The sequence below is a fragment of the Vulpes lagopus genome, chromosome 2 (assembly GCF_018345385.1).
Source record: "Vulpes lagopus strain Blue_001 chromosome 2, ASM1834538v1, whole genome shotgun sequence".
NCBI lineage: Eukaryota > Metazoa > Chordata > Mammalia > Carnivora > Canidae > Vulpes > Vulpes lagopus.
The window spans coordinates 96,474,514-96,495,806 of NC_054825.1; the positions used below are offsets into that span (position 1 = coordinate 96,474,514).

A 21,293-nucleotide genomic window follows, 5' to 3' on the forward strand; every position below is an offset into this window, starting at 1 on the left:
TCGATGAGACCAGTTGGCAGAAGGGCCTCTTTTTCAGAAATGTGGATTTTATCCTGTTAATACTGTATTTGCAAGGTTTTGGATCAGAGCAATGATACAAAGCAATGAGCTGCTCAAACTGCAACGAGCATACAGAACACCTGGAGATCTTGGTAAAGTGCAGACTTTGATTCTGGTCTGGGGTGAGGCCCAAGACTGCTTTTTGAAGAAGCTTCCAGGTGGTTCTAATGCTCATGTTGCATAAACTACGCTTTAGACAGCAAGGACAGAGTATTAAGAAGATTTATTTGTCAGGATGCCTGGGTGGCTCAGTGGTTGAGCGTCTGCCTTTGGCTCAGGGCATGATCCTGGGGTCCTGGGATCGAGTCCCACATCGGGCTCCCTGCAGAGAGCCTGCTTCTCCCTCTGCCTGTGTCTCTTCCTCGCTCTTTCTGTGTGTCTCATGAAATAAATAAAATCTTAAAAAATAAATTGTCAGTCATGATTGGATTGGAAAGTGCTTCATCTAAGTAGAGATAACCAAGTGGTCCATTTCTTTTCTTTGCCATTACAAAACCAAACTAAAACAAAACTGAGGTCTAAAGGTCTTACTGTAGTGGGGGCAGGACTGGAACTCAGTCCTCCCAGCTCCCACTCAGTATCTCCTACTCCACTCTGCAGTGGTGGGCAGGCATCTGTGAGGTGCAGACCACAGAGAAGCTGATGCCTGTGGGAATGTGATGGGATGGCTGGATGCAAGAAACCTTGTGAAAAGAGAGGCAACAGCCCCTGGTAGCTGATTTACTGGGGAGTGGGAAAACTGAAGAAATTGTTGAGGTTTACATCCTGGTAAAATGAGCTGATGCCCCATTGCTTGTCCAGAATGGAGAAGTCAGATGAGAGTGGGACATACTTTGCCAATTGGGAGATATCACAACTTCATAGTCTTCTTATAAAGTGATAAATGCCACATGAGTCTTAAAACCCATCACAGGCAGCAACTTTCCACAGCAATTTGGCGCTTGTTCTCCCCATTAATTGAACACATCAGCGATGTGTGTGTACTTTACTTGTAAGCTGAGTGTTGCCAGGCCTGTGGTCCTCTCGCCTTTCCACCCACCTCCTTCCTGTGTCCAGTGTGGAGGAGGAGAGCTTGGCACTCGGCTGAACTGATAGGCATCTGATGGTTTTCCACTCTCCTGGAATAAGAGAGGGATTTATCCCACTTGCTTTGCCAGCTGTAAAGTTCATTTGGTTGGGAACACTGGCAGGTAAAGGGAAGAAGCATGGATTTCCACAAGAAAGTGGAAACAAAGTTGGAGTGTGGACGAGGATGTGATATTTGTTTTTTTTTCCAGGACCTGATTCTACCCCAAGTGGGTTTTTGACTCTAGTGTATTACACTGCGTGCCAGACTCTTAGTTTTATATTTGATGCAGGCCCTGTTAGTGTGAGTGTAGACATGCTTGTGTGTGCATGCTCACACGCAAACATACACACGCACAGGCACGAGCAGGTGGAAATGTGTTGGTGGAAGCACACATGTTCACTTTTTTGGTTTTGGCAAACTACTGATTTCATCTGGAAAATTTGTTCTTTTTTTTGCTTCTATGTTAGACATCATAAACTTTGAGGGAATTACTATTTCCAGAATTGGCCCAAGTTGACAAGAAATGAATTTGAAGTTCCCCTCTACCCAGTAATGTTTTGTCATCTGATTCCTTTTAAAACAAACAAAACAAACATATGGAACTACAGTTATGTCTCTTTCAATCAAAATATGAATGTGAGATGATTCCTAAAATCATTATGGATCTTCACTATTAATCAGAAGATACGTGCATAGTTTTCTATGATATTCGTTACTAAAAATTTTAATATCTCAAATTATTTTAATATAGAGCATGACCTAATTTGAGAAATTTAAGTTTCAGTATTTCTTTTTTTTTTTAATTTTTTAAAATTAATTAATTTATTTATGATAGTCACAGAGAGAGAGAGAGAGGCAGAGACACAGGCAGAGGGAGAAGCAGGCTCCATGTACCGGGAGCCCGATGTGGGATTCGATCCCGGGTCTCCAGGATTGCGCCCTGGGCCAAAGGCAGGCGCTAAACCGCTGCACCACCCAGGGATCCCTAAGTTTCAATATTTCTTAAGAAGTTTCTTGGTTTATTTGTTGGGATACAACTAAAATTATTATAAGCTTTAATTTTTTGAAACTTGTATTACATTTTAAGAAATATTTAAAAGTAGTATGTGTTTGACAAATGTGTTAAAAATCGAGGAATGGGGGATCCCTGGGTGGCTCAGCGGTTTGGTGCCTGCCTTTGGTCTGGGGCGTAATCCTGGAGTTCCGGAATTGAGTCCCATGTCGGGCTCCTTGCATGGGGCCTGCCTTCTGCCTGTGTCTCTGCCTCTCTTTCTCTCTCTCTCCCTCTCTCTCTCTCTCTGTGTGTGTGTCTCTCATGAATAAACGAATGGAATCTTAAAAAAAAAAATTGAGGCATAGTGGCCTTTGTAGACGTAACCATTGGTGTGTAAGGAATCTTTGAGATGTTTTGTCATCATACAGTTTTAAACACAGACATGTAGATAATTTTAAAACATAGGATTTGAAGACTGTACTTTTTTTTTTCAATAAATTAATTTTTTATTGGTGTTCAGTTTACCAACATACAGAATAACACCCAGTGCTCATCCCGTCAAGTGCCCCCCTCAGTGCCCATCACCCATTCACCCTCACCCCCCTGCCCTCCTCCCCTTTCACCACCCCTAGTTCGTTTCCCCGAGTTAGGAGTGAAGACTGTACTTTTAAGCTGATCTTATGTTAGAGAAAAATAATAAAGGTAATGTAAGACTACATGCTCTTAAAAAAATAAGCATAGGTAACTTCTATTAACATTTGGTGTATAGCCTCTCTAACTTTGCTTTTTGCATGTGCATATGCATACATGCACATATGTTGAGCTGTATTTATAATTTGGTTTAGTTTCCACTGTAATACTTCATTAAGTTAGAGAGATTTCCTTGAGGATTTATAGTGTACAAACTCACTATGGATTTGTAATGTTTAATATTTGACATTCTTTTTAAAGTTTTTTGATTGCTTGCTTGATTGATTTAAAGATTTTATTTATTTATTCATGAGAGACACAGAGAGAGAGGCAGAGATATAGGCAGAGGGAGAAGCAGGCTCCATGCTGGGAGCCCGATGTGGGACTCAATCCCGGGACTCCAGGATCATGCCCCAGGCCGAAGGCAGGCACTAAACCGCTGAGCCACCCAGGGATTCCCTTATGTTTTATTTTTTAAGTAGACTCTGCACCCAGCATGAAGCCCAATGCAAGGCTTGAACTCATGACCCTGAGATCAAGACCTGAGCTGATGCTTAACCAACTGAGCCATTTAGGTGCCCCAGTATTTATCATTCTTAACCAAGATATCCATATGTGGCTTAAAGATGACAGTTTAGCCCACAGATCAGAATCCATGCACTCACTTTATTTTTTAATTTATTTTTTTAAAAAGTTAACTAAGTTATAATACCCTAACTTACAATTATAGGTTCTTGTTTAGCCATCATTGTTGTGTGGCTCTCTGGATTCTCATAGGGACCACGTACCAAATTGTGGTGTTATAGCTCACTAAATACTGCTTAGAATCTACTGTCAAGTGCAAAGTCAATGAACATATCATACTGAAAAAGGATTAGAGATGTATTTAGACTTGGGCTACAGAAGTAAGTACTGTTCTAATGAACTTTTTGGTTGTGTTCAATTTTGAATGCTTTTTTTCATGTTCTTTTGTAACATTTAAGTGGATTATATAAATTTGTTGAATATGATTTTTTTCTACAATGACTAAAGAAAGTTCTCCCGTGTTAGGAAAGAATCAAATTCTTGGTGATTGAACATTTACTCAACTTAAGGACTTAAGATAGCCTGATAACTAAATCTTAACATTAAAAATTCTCATATTTCATGATATGGTATCTGGGATTTTCTTCAAATTAAATTAAGATGAAGCCAAAGCATGTGTGAAGGTATAAATGAAACAAGATTGACCATGAGTAGATAATTAGTGAAGCTGGGTAATAAGAATTTGTAATTCATTGTACTGTTCTCCTTACTTTTGCATATTTGAGATTTTTTATGATAATAAAGTTGAAACAAGAAAGATCATAATTGTAGCCTAAAACATTGTGATTATTTCAACCTTCAAGTGATAAGTTCAGGTTGAAATATATTGCCAAGATGTGTTACTTAGGTAAACTCTAAAAATCGCAAAAGGATCCTAATGGACATCGTCGTGAATAAATAGTCTCATCTAATTCCCCATTTAGAAAACTCAGGTGAGCTCCTTGGCAGCTAGTGTGGCAGCCTGATTTCCAAAGTGGGCCATAATGGTATGACCCAGTTCAGGGCTTTCTTACCATGTGACTTTGGTATCCCTCGCATTGGCAGCTGGGGCTGTGTATGTACTCTCTTGAACCTGGAAGAGCTAGTAACTCCAGCAGAAGTGATAATATATGAATCTAGGTTATAAAAGGTAATAAAACTTCTGCCTAGCTCTCTAGGTATGTGCCTGATTCTTCTTGAAACCCAACATCCTGCTGGGGGGAAGACAAGCAGCTACATGTAGCACCCTTGCACAGATGTTCCAGCAGATGGTCCCTGCTTAGGTTCCAGTTGTTAGCCAGTATCAGCCTCTGGACATGGAAGCCGGTGAGCATCCTAGTGGTTACAGCTCCAGCCAACCAGTAACCACCATCTTTCAAAACTTCCCGGCCAAGGCCCCAGACACCAGGGGGTAGAGATAAGCCTATTCTGCTTTCCCCTTTCTGAATTCTTACCCACTGAATCTGTCAGCAGAATGAAATGCTTGTTGATTTATGCAACTAAATTTGGGATGATTTGTTACACAGCAGCGGTAACTACATCAGTCAGCATGTGTTATTGAGGAGAACTTTATTTCTCAGTGATCATCTCTTTCCCTAACATGTTTAAAAGATACATGTTTACTCAGTGACTGTGTTCTGATTATTCACGATGTTTACTATGTCCATCAACATGATGACTTCCAAATCAGGAGTCAGCTGAGGATCATCAGTTGTTCCCTCAAATAGAGTAGTTTGCAACTAGGCAGTCAGATGTGTCAGATCTTACTCCATCATCCCTCTTCATCAGGACATCCCTGTCCTCCTGGCAATCTATCTAGAACCATGAAGATTCCCTTGTTGAATTGGGAGCAAAGAAGAGAGCAAGCTCATCTGTGGAGAGGGAAGGGGAATATCAAGGAGCCTTTCTCTGTCCATTTTGACCTGAATCCCTGCTTCTTTACTGTGTAAGCAACACCCTTTATTGCTGCACACATAGCTGGTGCTTCTGTCTGATTCCATCATACTTTTCACTTCACACTGTGTCATGAAAAAACGAATCTAATTCTTTTCAGTGATAAGCAGAATAAAAGTGTCAGCACTTCTCTAGGTGTATGATATGTCTACCAAGACTTTATTCATACTCTGCACATGGGTGTTTTATCCAGGTGTGTGGCAGCTACCTGCTAATTTAATTCTTACTTGTAGTATTGCATCGCTCAGGTTTGATGGTGGGTCCTCATGTGTTTGCTGTGTTTTTGATTGTATATGTCTATATGTCTTAAATATTTAACAATATGCACACATATATTATAGTAATTAGTAACTCTTCATCTGTACTTTTGTCAATGATAACATGTGACATCCATCGGTGCCATAATAATGGAATTTTTCCAATATTCCATTGTTTTCTTTCCAAGCATCACAGCAGTCCTTACTTAGTGAATAACTTTACAATCTTCTCAGTTGTATGATACTTTTACTTGAGGGTGTGTTTGCTCTAAGAAACACCTCTTTTTTAGAGAGAGGGGGAGAGCAAGGGGTGAGGAGGGGCAGAGGGAATCTCAAGTAAGCTCCACACTCATTGTGGAGCCTGATGCAGGACTCAATCCCATGACCCTGATCATGACCTGAGCCGAAATCATCAGTCTGATGCTCAACAGACCAAGCCACTCATGTGCCCCAAGAAATGCCTGTCAGTAATGATGGTAGTCCATCCTTGAGAGTTGAAATTAATAAATTTGTTCTGAAAAACATCACTTTGTAGCATACTTTGGGGGAAAAAAAGTAGAAAGATCACTGCACAAGATCTGTTGAACATCTCCTTTTCCTGATAAAATAGACGTTCTTCATGAAAACATTAACTGGGTCCATTATTTTAAAGGAACGCAGTTTAGTACATTATACATCAAACTATACCCCTAAACAATTTCCTAAAAAGCCCCCAAACACAGTCTATTATTAGTGACAAACTAACATGTGAAGATGAATTATTTAGCATGTTACTTCCTGGTCAGCAAACATTTAATGTGGTTAACGAGCACCTGCTTTGTATGCAGAAAAAGGTACATTTTGCATAAGGTACCATAAATGTTATGTTTATGATACAGAGTAACAAATGATGTGCTCAATAAATAAAATTTATTAGAAAAAATGCAGATAAAAATGTGCAATAAAAGCAGGTAATTTCCTATCGTGGACTATTACCTAGTAAATAAAGTAAAGTAGAGACTTAGAGCTTGAAGAACAGTTAAGAATGGAGGAGAAAGAGTTAATCAGTCATTTTTTTCATTGATAGTTAGGGAAGGACATGGGCTAGAATTGGGTATTCAAGGGGATATTTTAGAGACAATTTCAGAGGAAGTAATAGAGTTTTGTCATCATTCTGAGGTTCCCACATCCACTCTGAATAGGAAGTTCTAGGATGAAAAATTGCAAGCTACCTTTTTCTTACTTCCTGCTGTTTAAGTTTATAAGTTTCTGTCTGTGACACTTAGAGGTTAGGAATCAGGGCATCATGATTAGTCACTCAGTAGGAGGGACTTCTCAAATACATATCTCCTGTGTTGATTACACCTGAGTCTGATGTCATACCAATTGGACTTGAAATGTAACTCAAACATTTCCATATGTTGCTTTGTAAATACAGTGTATCAAGTCTGGGACAGGAATCTAAAATTGTCCATTATGAATGAAGGTGGCAATAAAAACCAGGAGGATGTTAAGCAAAGAGAAGTTCTATGAGGTTTTACACCACTCTGGTATTATTTTCATAATAAACAAGACCCTGGAACTAGGAGTGAGTGAATATCCAGTCCATTAAGGTACTTTTCTCTTTCGATCTACTTATCTAAAATCATCTAGCTCTCATTACTCACATAGGACATTCATTTTATACTCTATATATACTGGATTCCTGTTATTTAAATTTATAAATGTATTTTGAGGGCATCTGGGTGGCTCAGTGGTTGAGCATCTGCCTTTGGCTCAGATCATGATCCTGGGATCCTAGGATCAAGTCTCGCATCGGGCACCCCCCGCAGGGAGCCTGCTTCTCCATTTGCCTGTGTCTCTGCCTCTCTCTGTGTGTCTCTCATGAATAAATAAATAACATCTTTTTTTTAAATGTACTTTGAGTTATACTCATTCTAATATTTCATTGCTACGTTTTTAAAATATTGGCCTAGTTTTATAATTATCCTAATAATGAAATAGGCAACTTTAATAAATTGAAGAATTAGATGCAGCGAGATTTCCTAATTTGAGATAATCTGCTCCCATGTCCTGAACGTCAGATAAGACTTAACAAAACAATCTTCATATGGTACGTGCACAGACTTGAGAATATAACAACTATTAAGAAGACAATAAGATTATTGGAAAACACATAATTAACCTGATATTTCAAACTTCTATTGTTAGTGATATTATTCCTTTCTCTAAAACTGCCTGTCGTCTTGCTTATGACTTGATTAGCTGGAGACCACCCTGGATTGTGCACCACACTTTGATGAGGACCTCCACTTTAGCACCTATGTAGATTTAGAATTATTCTCTATTTGTGAAAAATATCAGTGTGGTGTTCTGTGCTATGTTCACTACTATAGCTCTTATTTTCCCATAGTATATTCCAATACTTCTAATAGTGCAATTTTCCCATTTTTCTCCTAATGCTTATTTCAATGTAGTATTTTCATCATAGGCCACTGGTTTATCCCCCCGCCCGTCTTTTTTTTTTTAACCAAAGGGGAAATGGAGTTTTTAACTGTAAAATAGTTTTACCTCTAAAATGATTCAATTCCTTTCTTTATGATTTGATGATTTATTTGATTTGATTTGATTTGATGATTTTTAATAATGTCATTGCATTTATTTCATCTATTAACTGGATGCTGAAAGTCGTTTTTTAAATTCCCAGCTAGGCCAATTCATTTGTGTTATTACGGGCATGGTGATTTCTAGGGCTACAAGTTAATACCAGGTTAGCTTTCTGCCTTCCTAAATACACTTAAAACTAGTCCTATGTTATGAAATACTCTGAATACATTTAGAATTTTAAAATCAGATTGGAACTCCAATATTATTGAAAAAAGAAACAAAACAAATGGATTCCCATAAATTCTGTGTACTGGTGATGGCATAATCACATCCAGAGAATTATTTCACCATTAACTCTCTGTGCCCCTCCAATTGTGCTTTTTTTTTTTCTTCCGCAGTAAAATTGTTAGCAGTGTCAAGTGGTGAAGTTTGGAAAGCAGTTCAATTTTAAGATTAGAGTTCTCAATTTAAAAGCACTTTACTTTTTCCAGAAAATCTGTTTATCTCCACCATCTCCTCCCACCGTGTCCTAGCATTTCTCAAATCCCCCCATCTCTTCTTACATATCTATTTGTCTTTCTGGTGTATGCCACGTTGGGAAGTCTCATTAAACCCGCATCTGTTCTCTTTTAGGAGAAACCTGATGCCAGCCCCACGTCACTTCAGCTGCGGTCCCAAATCGAAGTAAGCACAATGACTTTAATCATCTATTTTTGCTTCTGCTTTTTTTTTTTTCTTAAGTGATATTCTGTACAAATCAGATGAAGCCTACCGCTCTGTGCTGACGCTGTGCCTCTTTCTCCTAGGAGTCACTTGGCTTCTGTAGCGCCGTGTCAACACCAGAAGTGGAGAGAAAGTAAGTTTCTTTCCTTCTGCCGGGGATCAGAATCTCTAAGAAGGTCTCTCTCTTGGGTTCATCCTGATGAAAGTCGAATGGGTGATTGTGTTGTATATGTACTGTGGAGCATGATGTCATTTTCCTTGTGTGTGTGTGTGTGTGTATACATGTAGTTGGATAAAGGTGTGTTTGTAATTCACTTGGTGAGGACTAAGGATTCTGCAAGGGTTATTGGTTTCATGCTGCATATTGTGAGTGAACCCTAAATAAATATCTGGAAATGAGCAGAGAAAGGAAAAGGACAGTTAGGTCCACCAAGATGGGTTTTTTCGTTTAAAATAGTTTCTGATTCAGGATGCAAGTCATAAAGAAGTGAGGTACAAAAATACAACATATTCCAGAATAAAACAATGACTAAAAAAAAACAAAAAAAACCCTGCTCTGCATCTGGCTTTGGTGGGTGCCCTTAAAACAATAAATGTTTGTGACAAAAGATGGCAAATGCTCACTTACCTTTCCTGTTAAGGGTCATATTTTTGCTTCTTTGTCCTGACTTGGGCCCTGTAATTTTTACTGTCATGGGAGATAATTCTATGTTACATATTGTATCTGTAGGATTTCTTTTAGGCAACTTTAAAAAACAAAACAAAACCAGAAACAAAGCAAATGGGTTTTTTTGTTTTGTTTTGTTTTGTTTTCTATAATGTTTCCCTTTTCTTTATTCCATCATAATTACACTAGAATGTTCTATTTGTGATTTTCTGAGGTAAAGAAATTTTAAGAAAGTCCTCGTCTTTAAACAGACGCTTCCTTTGGCGCAGAGCCACTTACACTGTTTTGTGCCAAGAGAAGCATAGAAGTGGTTTAGGAATAAAGTATTTCTGGAATGAAAAGCACACGTTGGGAGAGTGTGTGTGTGCTTTACAGCACAGCTCTGCCTAATCCATCCACGTGTGTGTGCTGCTAGCACAGAGGCAGCTTCAAAGCTGCTTTGCCAAAGCTTCAGTTCTCAAGAGGTTAAGCAGACTTGGTTCAGGACGAGGAACATTGGGGTGATGAGCAAACAACAAACCAAGGCCATTGCCCACTCAAGGTTAGAGAATAAATGTGCAATTAACTTGAATCTCCTTTGTTTTCATTGCGTATAACCTCCTAGCACCTTAGTGTGGAGGCTGAAGTAGCTCAGAGATTTGAGTTGACGTTCATTTGGAAATTGGAAGTACTATGGCGATAAATTAGTTGAGTATGGGTAGAAGCATGGAGTTAATGGACTGTAGTTTCTTCTGACCTAGTTTGCTACCTCTTTGACATGATTCAGGCTGAGAACTCAGGTGTTCCTCAGAATCTGAGCCCTCCGGGAAACAAGACAGGTTTTCCTTTCCTCCTAAGGGGAAGTGACTCACCAAATTTGTACTAATCTTAGGCTGGGTATTTCTTCTTCCCCTCAATTGTGGGTAGTCATTCTTTCCGTGTTTATATCCTTCCCTTAGTAAAATGTGGCATGGCTCTTGTGGCCAAGGGAGAGACTCTCAGCCTCCTCTGAGGTTAACAAAAAAATTTGAACACACACACACACACACAACACTCAGTACTGTTGACAACCCCAACCCTTCCATCTGTAATACTGCCATTTTCCTTCTATTCTTATAAGTGATTTGCTTAAACCTAGGTGTTTCTAAGTAACTTGGAAGTCTTAATCCATTTTGTCCTGTATTTCCCTATTAATTTTTTTAAAACTATGGTACTCTTGTTTTTCTTACAAGAGTAAGAATTTTTTATTCTTATTTTTCCCTTAAAAATTTTAAATTTTTAAAATTTTAAAAATTTTAAAAGAATTCTTTTATTCTTATTTTTCCCTTAAAAATTTTAAACTTACAGAAAAGTTGCAAGAGTTGTGCAGTGAACTTCCATATAACTTTTACTTAGACTCAGCAGTTTGCATGCTCTTATTCTCCCTCATAGACACACATACACAGATTTAAATAATACTGTTAATTAAGATTATTGCAGAACCGGGGCACCTGGGTGGCTCATTTGGTTAAACACCTGCTTTTGGCTCAGGTCAGGATCCTAGGGTCCTGGGATCAAAGCCCCATGCTGGGCTTCCTGCTCAAGCTCTGCCTGCCACTGCCCCTGCTTGTGCCCTCTGTCTGTCTCTGTTAAATAAATAAATAAAATCTTAAAAAAAAAGATCATTGCAGAACTTTTGGAGAGTAAGTTACAAACTTTGTGACTCTCACTAATCAATACATCAGCAGGTATCTCCTAAGGACAAGGACATTCTCTTACAGAACTCCATAATATAATTACCAGGTAGAGGAATTTTAATAGGGATTTTCCTAATGTACAGCTCTTGTTGAGTTTCTCTAATTGCCCCAGCAGTGTTTCTTATAGCACTTTTTCTTCAACACTTAAAAAAATTACTCCTCACATTTATATGCATCCCTCTTGTCATATTTAATCTGAAAGGATTTCTTGGCCTTTCTTTGTCTTTTATGGTATCGATGGGTTTTTAAGAGGATAAGCTAGTTTTGTGAAACAGTCCTCCACCTGGGTTTCTTTTTAGGATTCAGGATATATATTTTTGATGTGTTCTTTCCAGTGTGCATTGCATCATGATGTCAATTTGTTCTATCATTGGTGATACTAATGTTTATCATTTGATTGTGGTGATGTCTCTCAGGTTTCTTCTGAGAAGATAGAATTTTCCCTTTGCAATTTGTAGCTATTTGGTGGGGAGATAATCTGAGACTCTAAATGTCTTATTCCTCATCAAACCTTTAACTGACAGTTTTAGATTCCTTTAATGACTCTTGGCTTTTATAGTGATGGTTACAAAATGATGATACTTATTCTTAAGTTGATAATTACTTTGAATTAAATCTTCCAAAAGGTTTTATTGTTGTTATTTTTAATAAAGTGGACACTCTAGGTCAGATTATAATCTGAGTTATTTTGTTTGTATTGAATTATTTGGGTTTTTAAAAAAGATTTTACTTATTTACTCATGAGAGACACAGAGAGAAGCAGAGACATAGACAGAGGGAGAAGCAGGCTCCCTGCAGGGAACCTGATGCAGGACTTGATCCCGGGACCCCTTGATCACCCCCCTCCCCAGCCAAAGGCAGACACTCACCTGCTGAGCCACTCAGGCTGTCCCTGTATTGAATCATTTGTATTTTTGTACTTGAAAATGCGAATATTTTGAAATGCAGAATCCTGCTCTTCTTCACATCAAAATGCTTGCTGGAGGATGACCTGGCAAACCATGGGTTGCGTCTGGTTAGTATCCGCCAAGTATCTGCCAACCAAAATATCCTTCTGAGTCAGCAGTGTTGTTTTATGGGCAGAAGTTTTCTTCTGCTTTCAAAAGGCAGGAGAACTAAGTAGACAAAAGTAGGCAAATCCTACAGCAGCCCGCCCTTAAACCAGAGACCTAGATGACAGGACCTCCCTCTCTACCCCCACTTGACTCAGGGGCTTCAGCACATCTTTCTCCCTCCCTTCTCTCCCAGTTAAAACCTGAGCTAAGGAAGGTGTTGGTTGTTAATTATAATGCAAATACCTGATTTCTAAAGAATACATCATCTCTGCCAGTAGGATTTACTATTTAACAGGGTTTAAAGTCGTGAGCTAAGGAATATAGCTCTGACCTGGAGAGACCAAGGAGGTGAATCTTTTGTGGGGATGACAAGCAGTGAGAAGCCAGACAAGAAGTGAGAATATACCTGACATCACTGCACCGGGAACCTTTGTCAGATGGGGCTGCTCAGGCTGTACTTGGCCTATAGATGTGCGACACCCACAGGATAGTTCCATCCTTAGGTAGAACAGACCTGCTCCCCCTCCCTCCCCCCCGCCCCCAGTCTGACAAAGGCTTTTCATCCTTATTTTCTTATGTTCTATCCAGTCTCTGTTCTTTCGCTGGAAAAAAAAAAAAGTAAATAAATGCCAAGGGAGCGTTTCATTTGAACCTCTCCTATTTATATTTGTTTACATTGCCTATTGATGAGACTATCTACTTTATTACACCAATCTTGGATCTGTGTCAACTGGCAAAAAAGCTGAATGTTAGTTACATTTTTTTGTTACTCACTGCTAGTCTGAGAAAAAAAAAAGCAGTGTTCATTTGCTCTGTCCTTGTCCTTGTTCCACTCTAGGAGGTCTAGGGGCTGGTACAGTGGCTCAGCTAAGTCTTCAGGAGGCCAGATTGTATTGTTTATTATTGTTATCCTATGATTTTAAAGTGGCTGCTGCATCTTCCAGGTGGGAAGGAGAAACTGAGTGAAGAAGAGCAAAGAGTCACAGGCACATCCTTTAGAAAAGCTTTCCTAGAAATCCTGTCCAACACATTCCAGTTTGTCTCACTCATTTCTTCAAGCAGCAGCTGTTCACTGAGCACCGGCTTTGTGTGCAGGACCTCATTCGGGATGCTAGGATGTATGATAAATGGACATGAGCTGCATGTAGGGAGATGTCATAAAAAAATGTATATACTTTAAATGGTGCTATGGAGAAAAATAAAGCAAAGAAAGTAAGCCCCAAATTGGGGCACTTGGCCACCATTGCCATAGGAGAGCTTGGAGAGATGAGTGTTTTTTTGCTGACTGCTTTATTGCCCTGAACAAATTGAGTGTCTTAAGGAAGGCTAAAGACCAGACGTTGGGCAGGGAACTAGCAACTTTTTCCACAACAATTTAATCTTTTATTTGTATGTGTATATCTGGAACAGGGTAATCTGAAAATTTGCTAATGTCTAATAAATAAGTGGTGTGTCAAGATGATTTAGATTCATTACATTCAAGGAAGCCAACTGTAGGGGATCCCATCTGGTTATTATTTCTCGCTGTCTATCTAGATTGGAAGTAGTCTTAATAAGGTTGGTTCTGCAACTGGAAAAGAAAAAGCAGGAAATAGCAGGTAACATTTACTGAGCCCTGATTATGGGCCAGGAACTGATCTAAGCACTTAACATTGACTCAATTAATACTCACAGCATCCCTGTGTGGTTTGCTATGATATTATTCCCATTGGCAAATGCAGAAACTGAGGCACAGAGAGGTTAATAAGTTGCTCAAGGCTACACAGCTAATTAGGTGGCAGAGCGCAGAATGTATCCCAGTTGAGAACTCATGCTCCTGCCATTAAGCTATAAATCCAAAGTACTTATAATTGAATTGCTTATGCAGATAGAGAGGTTAGGGGCAAATTGAGTTCATTAGCATTATAGAAATAGCAGCAGTTAAAACCTACACTCCAGTGGTCCTCTTGGAGGTAGGGGCAAGTTTTACTCACATTCAGATATAAGTTGTGTCTCATTTATTTATAGAGGAAGGAAGGTCCAAAATAAATCTCAAACCTTCACCTTTGCCAGTATTTATAAGCTCTTTTGTACTAAGTCTTTCACCAGAGTTGAAAATTCACTGATTTAGTTTCACTTTCTTTCATCACCTATGACTACAACTGAACTGTTTTATGGCGAAAAAGTCCAAAAATATATCGCATGATGGGAGAGGAAGATAAATCAAAGGGGGGCAAGCCAATAGAGCAGTGTTCTGTGGTCGAATGAAATGGATGGAATCTGGTTTACAAACATTCTATGCAGGCAATTACTGTTTGGACACTGCTTCACTCAGATTTGTTTCATCTGGCAAGCTGATAGTATACTCTTGATGGTGTCAACTCTCCTTTTCTCCCCTCTTCCCCTAATCCCTGTTTCACCTCCTCCTTCTCCTTTTCCTTCAGGGAAGAAGCCCTCCTATTGTTGCTGTATTCAGTTGCTCTCTAGCTCCTGCTCCTCCCTGGATTGCTTGTGTCTCTGATCTGATCCTGCCTTCCTGTCCCTCACAGTCCGTCTCTACCTGCCTGTCCACCAACCTCATCTTTTGACCTGCTCTCCAGGCTGGTACAGTGGCTCAGCTAAGGCTTCAGGAGGTAAAGCTCCTGTGATTGCTCACAGGGGCCCTATGCTCTCATGGCATGCCAGCCTCTGAAACTGTTGTTCCTTCCAGTGGAGTGCCCTGTCCCCTACTCTCACCATCCTCTCTACCCCCCTTCTCTGGGCAAACTCCATCAAACTTAGAAATCCAGCTCTGGTCTTGGCTCCCTACAGAAGTCTCTCCTCATTCACAGAGTTGGAGCACAATGTCTTGCTACTGGACTGTGTCACCTCATGCTGTCCTGCTACTGTTACCGTGGACCAAGGTTACAGTTGTGTGCATGTGTCACCTCCTGCTCTGAACCCTGGGTCTTTCACATGAAAGACTTTCAATCATGTTGGATAAATGAGCAAGTGGGTGTGTGTCACAAATGTACTTTGTTCTTCTCCATCCCATAGAAGGCTTCTTGCCATTCTCAAGAACCACAGTTTGACTTCTCCTCCAGTTACTGAACTTGGCCCCCACAGCCCAACTCTCGCCTTTGTTCCTTGCCAAAATGCTCTCTGAAGTCAGTGTTGCAACAACTCACCCTGAGGCCCCTCCTGACTCACAGATCCTTGTGTTTGGCACCACTGCCTTTCCATGAGTCCCACTTCTATCTTTGCCCTTGGTATCTGTGACGTCATAGCTTCTGATTTCTCCCCATTGGATGCCCATTCTTGGCAGTTCCCTTTTTTCTGCCCATTCCTTACCATGGGTGTCCCCTGGGGGCTTTTTACCCAGCCTGCAAGTTCTGCTCAGGTACCTCCACCCAGGGTTTTGACTTCTTGTCTCTCGGCACCCACCTCAAATCCACTTCCGTCCTTCTGCCCCATTTCCCAATCTGGTGACCTGCGCATGGGTGCAACTTGCTGGATGCCTGCTCATTACTGTCACTGTCACCCCAGCTGCCCATTCTTACAGCAGAACTGTTCACTCCCTCTTTATCCTTCATTCTTTCCCTGTCTGACAGCCTGTTCTTGATCATATGTCCCCCTTCTATCCTTGAGACCACTTTTCTACTCTTCACACGGCCTTCACATCATTATCTCCTGCTTTTCTTTTGTGATTCCAAAACCCCTATCACGAAATCCTGTTGCTTCTACTTCTATAGCTGTATCTGTGTTTCCCACTTTTTTATATTCACTACTGCAAGCGATACCTTTAATGCTCTTTTCATGAACTAGAAAAGCACATTCGGGAAATGACCCCCAGATCAGTCTCCCTAAAGTACAATTAGGCAACACTGCAGTGAGGGGATGTGGAGATCTCCCTAGTGGCACCTATAAATTAGGACCTCTACATGTTTGCACTTTGATCAAAATTCCCCCAGTCCAGCCCTGGCCCATCTGTACCGATGACTGCCGCATTTTCCAGCGCCAGCCCCCCTGCTTCCTCTCATCTCCTAGTTGCCTCCTGGGTGGTTTGGAGTTCCTGCCTTGAAAGCATCTCCTTTCTTTAGGTCCTCTTTTAAGAACTGCTTCTCCTTGGATGCTTTTTCAGTCACTTCACTGGCTGTATTCTTTCCACCTTTTGGAATCCTGTAGCATTTGGTACGGACCTGAAGTCTCAAATGCACTGTAACAGGTATCATCATAGTGCTTGTTGGGTTATTTCTATTATTGGACATGATGCTAATCACTTTTACTGTATTTTGTCATTTACTTTTTCATGGACTCATTGAATTATGTACTGTTTTTGAGAGTAATTAGCTTGCCTAAGGATTCAGAGCTAGAGATAAACCGATCCAGTCTGAATGCCATGACGCGTTGGGGTTAAGATGTCCTGCCTGATACCTCTAGGTTCAAATCCAGGTTGTTTCTTACCAGCTCTACAGCTCTTGACAAATTTCTCGATTTCTGCAGTTTCCACGGCTGTAAAATGAGGATGATTAGTACAGTATATACCTCACTTAATAAGCTACCCAGGGCACACCTGGGTGGCTCAGTTGTTGAGTATCTGCCTTTGACTCAGGGCATGATCCCAGGATCCTGGGATCGAATCCCATAACAGGCTCCCCACAGGAAGCCTGCTTCTCCCTCTGCCTATGTCTCTGCCTCTCTCTTTCTGTGTCTCTCATGAATAAATAAATAAAATCTTAAAAAAAAAAAAAAGCTATCCTGCACCTAATCAGTGCTCAGTTATCTTGTCTGTTATCTATCCCATCTGGCCCAAATTCATGCCCTCATCCACAGCTCTAGCTTTGTATACTTTCCTAATCCCACCCAACCCAGCATAATCATGAGCTCCAGGAGGCTAAGAGCTCACATTCTTCCTCCCTTTGAATTTTCTCCAGTGTCCAGAAGAGTATTTTCACAGAGCAAGTGCTCATCATTAAGTATGGGCACAGAAATCATCAATTGTTTCAGTTCTTTGAAAGAAGGTTAAAACCAGACTGTCCCCAGGACTGGAATTACAGAAGACGTACTTTGGTCTTACTTGTTAACTAGCATTTATCAGTATTTCCTTCAACTGATAGCAATGTAACAAGAAGGAAGTGCTTTCTGCTGGTGACTATTAACATTAAAAATACACCTGTTAAAATATGTTAAAAACATGTAGTGCAGAGAATAGTAGCTTCCACAAATGCCCAAATCTATTTCTTAGGCATGGCCCCTCTCCCCCCCAAGTCCATTCTGCAATCTTGTTCAGGTCTCCTCAAATTTTTCCTCTGCTATATAGAAATGAAAGCGCATATACTACCTCCAGATAAAGGTTCAGCATTGAGAAATGTACACAGATATTATAGTTTTTTTTATTTTGTTTTGTTTTAGAAAAATCCTCAACACTTTTAAAACCTGCAATTTTGTTGGGAAAGTACGTTTATTTTATTTTTGGTAACACGTTCATTGAGATCTAATTCACATACAACTCACCTATTAAAAGTTTATAATTCAGAGGGCGTCTTCACAATGTCATTTATTTGTTTATTTATTTATTTATTTATTTATTTATTTATTTATTTATTTATTTATTTAGAGAGGGAGACAGAAGGATGGGAGGGGCTGAAGGAGAAGAAGACAGAATCTCAAGCAGATTCCCCAGTGAGTGCAGAGCCAGAGATGGGGCTGGACCTCAACCCTGAGATCATGACCTGAGCCAAAATCAAGAGTTAGATGCTTAACTGACTGATCCCTCAGGCACCCCAAAGAGTCATATGTGTTTTAAATGACGGATTTCGTTAGCATAATGTTCTTAGTGCTCATCCATGTTCATTCCTTTTTGTTGTATGAATATGCTACATTTTGTTTATCCATTTATTGATTGGTGGACACTTGGCTCTTTTGACTTTTTGGCTATTATGAATATGTTGCTGTGAAGATTTGAATACAGGTTGATGTGTAGTCATCTGTTTAGTTGTTTTTTATTTTTTTTATTAATTTAAAAAAAGATTTTACTTATTCATTCACAAGAGACACAGAGAAGCAGAGACATAGGCAGAGGGAGAAGCAGTCTCCCTGCAAGGAGCCTGATGCAGGACTGGATCCCAGGACCCCGGGATCACGCCATGAGCCAAAGCAGATGCTCAACCACTGAGCTACCCAGGTGTCGCCATTTAGTTGTTTTTAAATTGGCTTTATCGAGATACAGTGTACATACGTGCTATGTAAGTCACCTATTTAAAGTATACAAAGCAAAGTGTGTAGCATATTCACAGACTTGTGCCACCATCGCCAGAGTCAATTTGAGAACCTTTTGATCACCCCAAAAAGAAACCCTGTAACTCTCACTCCTCCAGCTTCTGATGACCCCCGTTCCCTTAAGCAATCACTGATCTAATTTCTGTCTCTCTAGAATTGCCTGTTCTGGACATGTCATAGAAATAGGAAGTGCATTTTTTAAAGAAAATTGGTTTGCTATGGCTCTATTAAGAGTAGAACTTTGAATCCAGTTCTTGAACTTTGTCTCCAGCCTCCTTGAAATGTGTAAGGCATTCTTCTCCTTTCAGTAAGTTATTTCCTACTGGGGATCTCCACCCTCTTCCTCAACAAGAAAGTCTCTCCCTCCTGAAGACAGTGTTGAGAGGTGACGGGCTCAGGCCCCATCCCTCGTGGATGCCCCTGAAAACAGGGTCTGCTGTCTGTGGTTATGTGTATTTCTCAGGTGGGGCTCTCTCTGCTCATTCTCTTTTGTAGAAGTAAGCACCAGAAACCCACAGGCTGTGCAGTCATTAATCCTCCTTTGGAACAGACTAGATTCACTAAGAATTGCTGATGAGGTCTGCAAGTTTGCTGGGAAATCCAGGTCAAGCTGTGTCCCCTGGAGCTGAGACGAATGCATCCTGTTTCCACATCCTGTTTGTGGCAGGACTGTGGGTTGGGGGGGAGAATGCCAGATCTTTCCTCGTGGGGGACATGCATGTGTGCACTGGGACGAGGAAGCCACGTAGAGGTGTGTCCTTCAGAATAGTTCACAAGGTGGTTCTACCCTGTTCAGATGGATGTGTCCTCACTGTGTGCTCACTGTCCTCCCAGGAGAAGGAGGTTGGCCCTCATGGCTTGTGAGCACAGAGCCACAAAGGGAACCAGAGGTCACTTGGACTGCCATTGTTTGAGCTCACCAGGGTGGGAAGTATAGGTAGAAGGGCAAGCTTAGGTTTCAGAAAATGGGTGGGCTACACCAAGAGCCAGGCATTAGATTAGTATGTTTATTATGTATTCTTTCCCTTTGATCACTTTGCCAGTAGCCATCACCCAGGCTGTGGGCATGAGGGCCAGGTCACTGTCCAAGGGACTGGAGCTTTCAGTGTACTCGCTGTCTGTGATGGTCATCTGTATCATGCCACCCCTCCGAACTTCAGCTGCTCAGTGATGAGTCTGAGTCAGGTGGTCTCCTTTCATTCTCTGACCCAGTCCAAAGCATGCCCTGAACCGACCAGTTTTAGGTGGACTGTCCACATGTTGCTGCTATGCTGTTAATCTGAGCCTGAAGTTAAGCTGTGCTGGTTGTGGGATTGGGAACAATTTACCTAAATTCTCTAAGCCGCAGGTTCCCTAACCCATAATGTGTGCCCAATAAAAGTTCTTTCTGAGGGTGGTTGTGTGAAATACCCAGCACAGTGCCTGGCGTGCAATGGGGACTCACACTTTGCTTGCTCTCTCTCCTCAACCTCCGTAACTACCATTAGCAATGATGGTGTGTGTCTGTGGTTTTCATCTTCTCTCATAATACATAGTGTCCTACACAGAGCTCATCAATGACCCTAGCCACTTAAAATACACCATTCCTACATGAGCTTTACTCTTACTTTCATACCCCAAAGTGGGGGGGGGGGGGTAGGAGACAAGCATTCTCATAGAGCTTGCGCAGTTGCAACGTGAAGTATGTGTTTGTGTGGGCGGATCTGTGTCTGCACACATGTGTGCTCCATCACATAGCATATTTGAGGGGCTCAACATTCCAGAATGCAGGAGCTCGGGGGTAGGAGCAGCTGTGCTAGAATTCTCCACCTCAGCTGTTTCCCACTGCAAACTCTGTTGCCCTTCACTTCATCTGGTGAGTGAGCCCCAGCTGCCTAGCCCCAGCTGGAGTCCACACATCGGGGCTGCAGCCCTCCTGGCGGTGGGGTGTGTGCAGCGGCTGGAGACAGGCTACTGCTGCCAGGAAGTGTTTAGGATGCGAGGGGGCTGCAATTTCTTCTGTCTCCTGCAGGAGAGGTGAACAGGACACTGGGCTAGGCGGGGGTCGGGGGGGGAGGGTAGTGGAGAGAGGCCACCAGTAAATAAATAGCAATCCTGTCCTGGCAGGAACAGGCCAGACCCATACATACAACTATATAGTACAAAGGAAATGGTAGTTAACAGTGAGGGAAATGGGGTGGGGTAGAGTGGGGGGTCAGTAAGTCTAAATGACTTACCAAGATCATGATCACAAAGCTGGGGCAAGGCAGAGGTGGAATTCTAGCCCAGATCCATTTATCTGCCAGGGCCAGGCCTCTTATCACAGATGCCGCCACACAGACCAGGGACTGGTGCGTCAGGAAAAACCAGGGATGGGCCAGGGAGCCATGAAGGGGAAGTGAATAAACATTGTCTAGATTTCTGCAGTGTGGACGAATTTGCTAGGTGCTGGAAAGATGAGTGCGTTGGGAAGGTAGCTATCCTCTGATGACCTGCAGAAATCACGAGACCATGAGTGCAATGTGCCATGAGTGCAGTGCAGAGAAACTGTAGGAGCAGGGCCAGTCAGGCGCCCGGGGGACAGGCATAGGCTGCAGACACTTAAGTTCGGTATCATACAGGCTTCTGTTGGAGAAGAAGACGTTAAGGGGACGTTATTATAGGGTTTTCCAGGTGACTGCTTGTGTTGCTGGCTTCCACAGCCCAGGTGAGGCTGTTTCTTCCGTGTCCGATGATGTGGCCTG

At 41.3% G+C, this 21,293-nt stretch overlaps 1 protein-coding gene across 2 annotated transcripts in view; it reads left to right on the forward strand.

Annotated features, from left to right (window-relative positions):
• SASH1 (SAM and SH3 domain containing 1) overlaps positions 1-21,293 on the forward strand; it is a 255,510-nt gene that overhangs the window by 141,010 nt on the left and 93,207 nt on the right. For both annotated transcript variants that reach the window (XM_041745577.1, XM_041745576.1), the window contains exons 3-4: positions 8,807-8,857; positions 8,980-9,029. In XM_041745577.1, the coding sequence (XP_041601511.1) occupies positions 8,807-8,857; positions 8,980-9,029 (101 nt within the window). The remainder of the gene's footprint in view (positions 1-8,806; positions 8,858-8,979; positions 9,030-21,293) is intronic.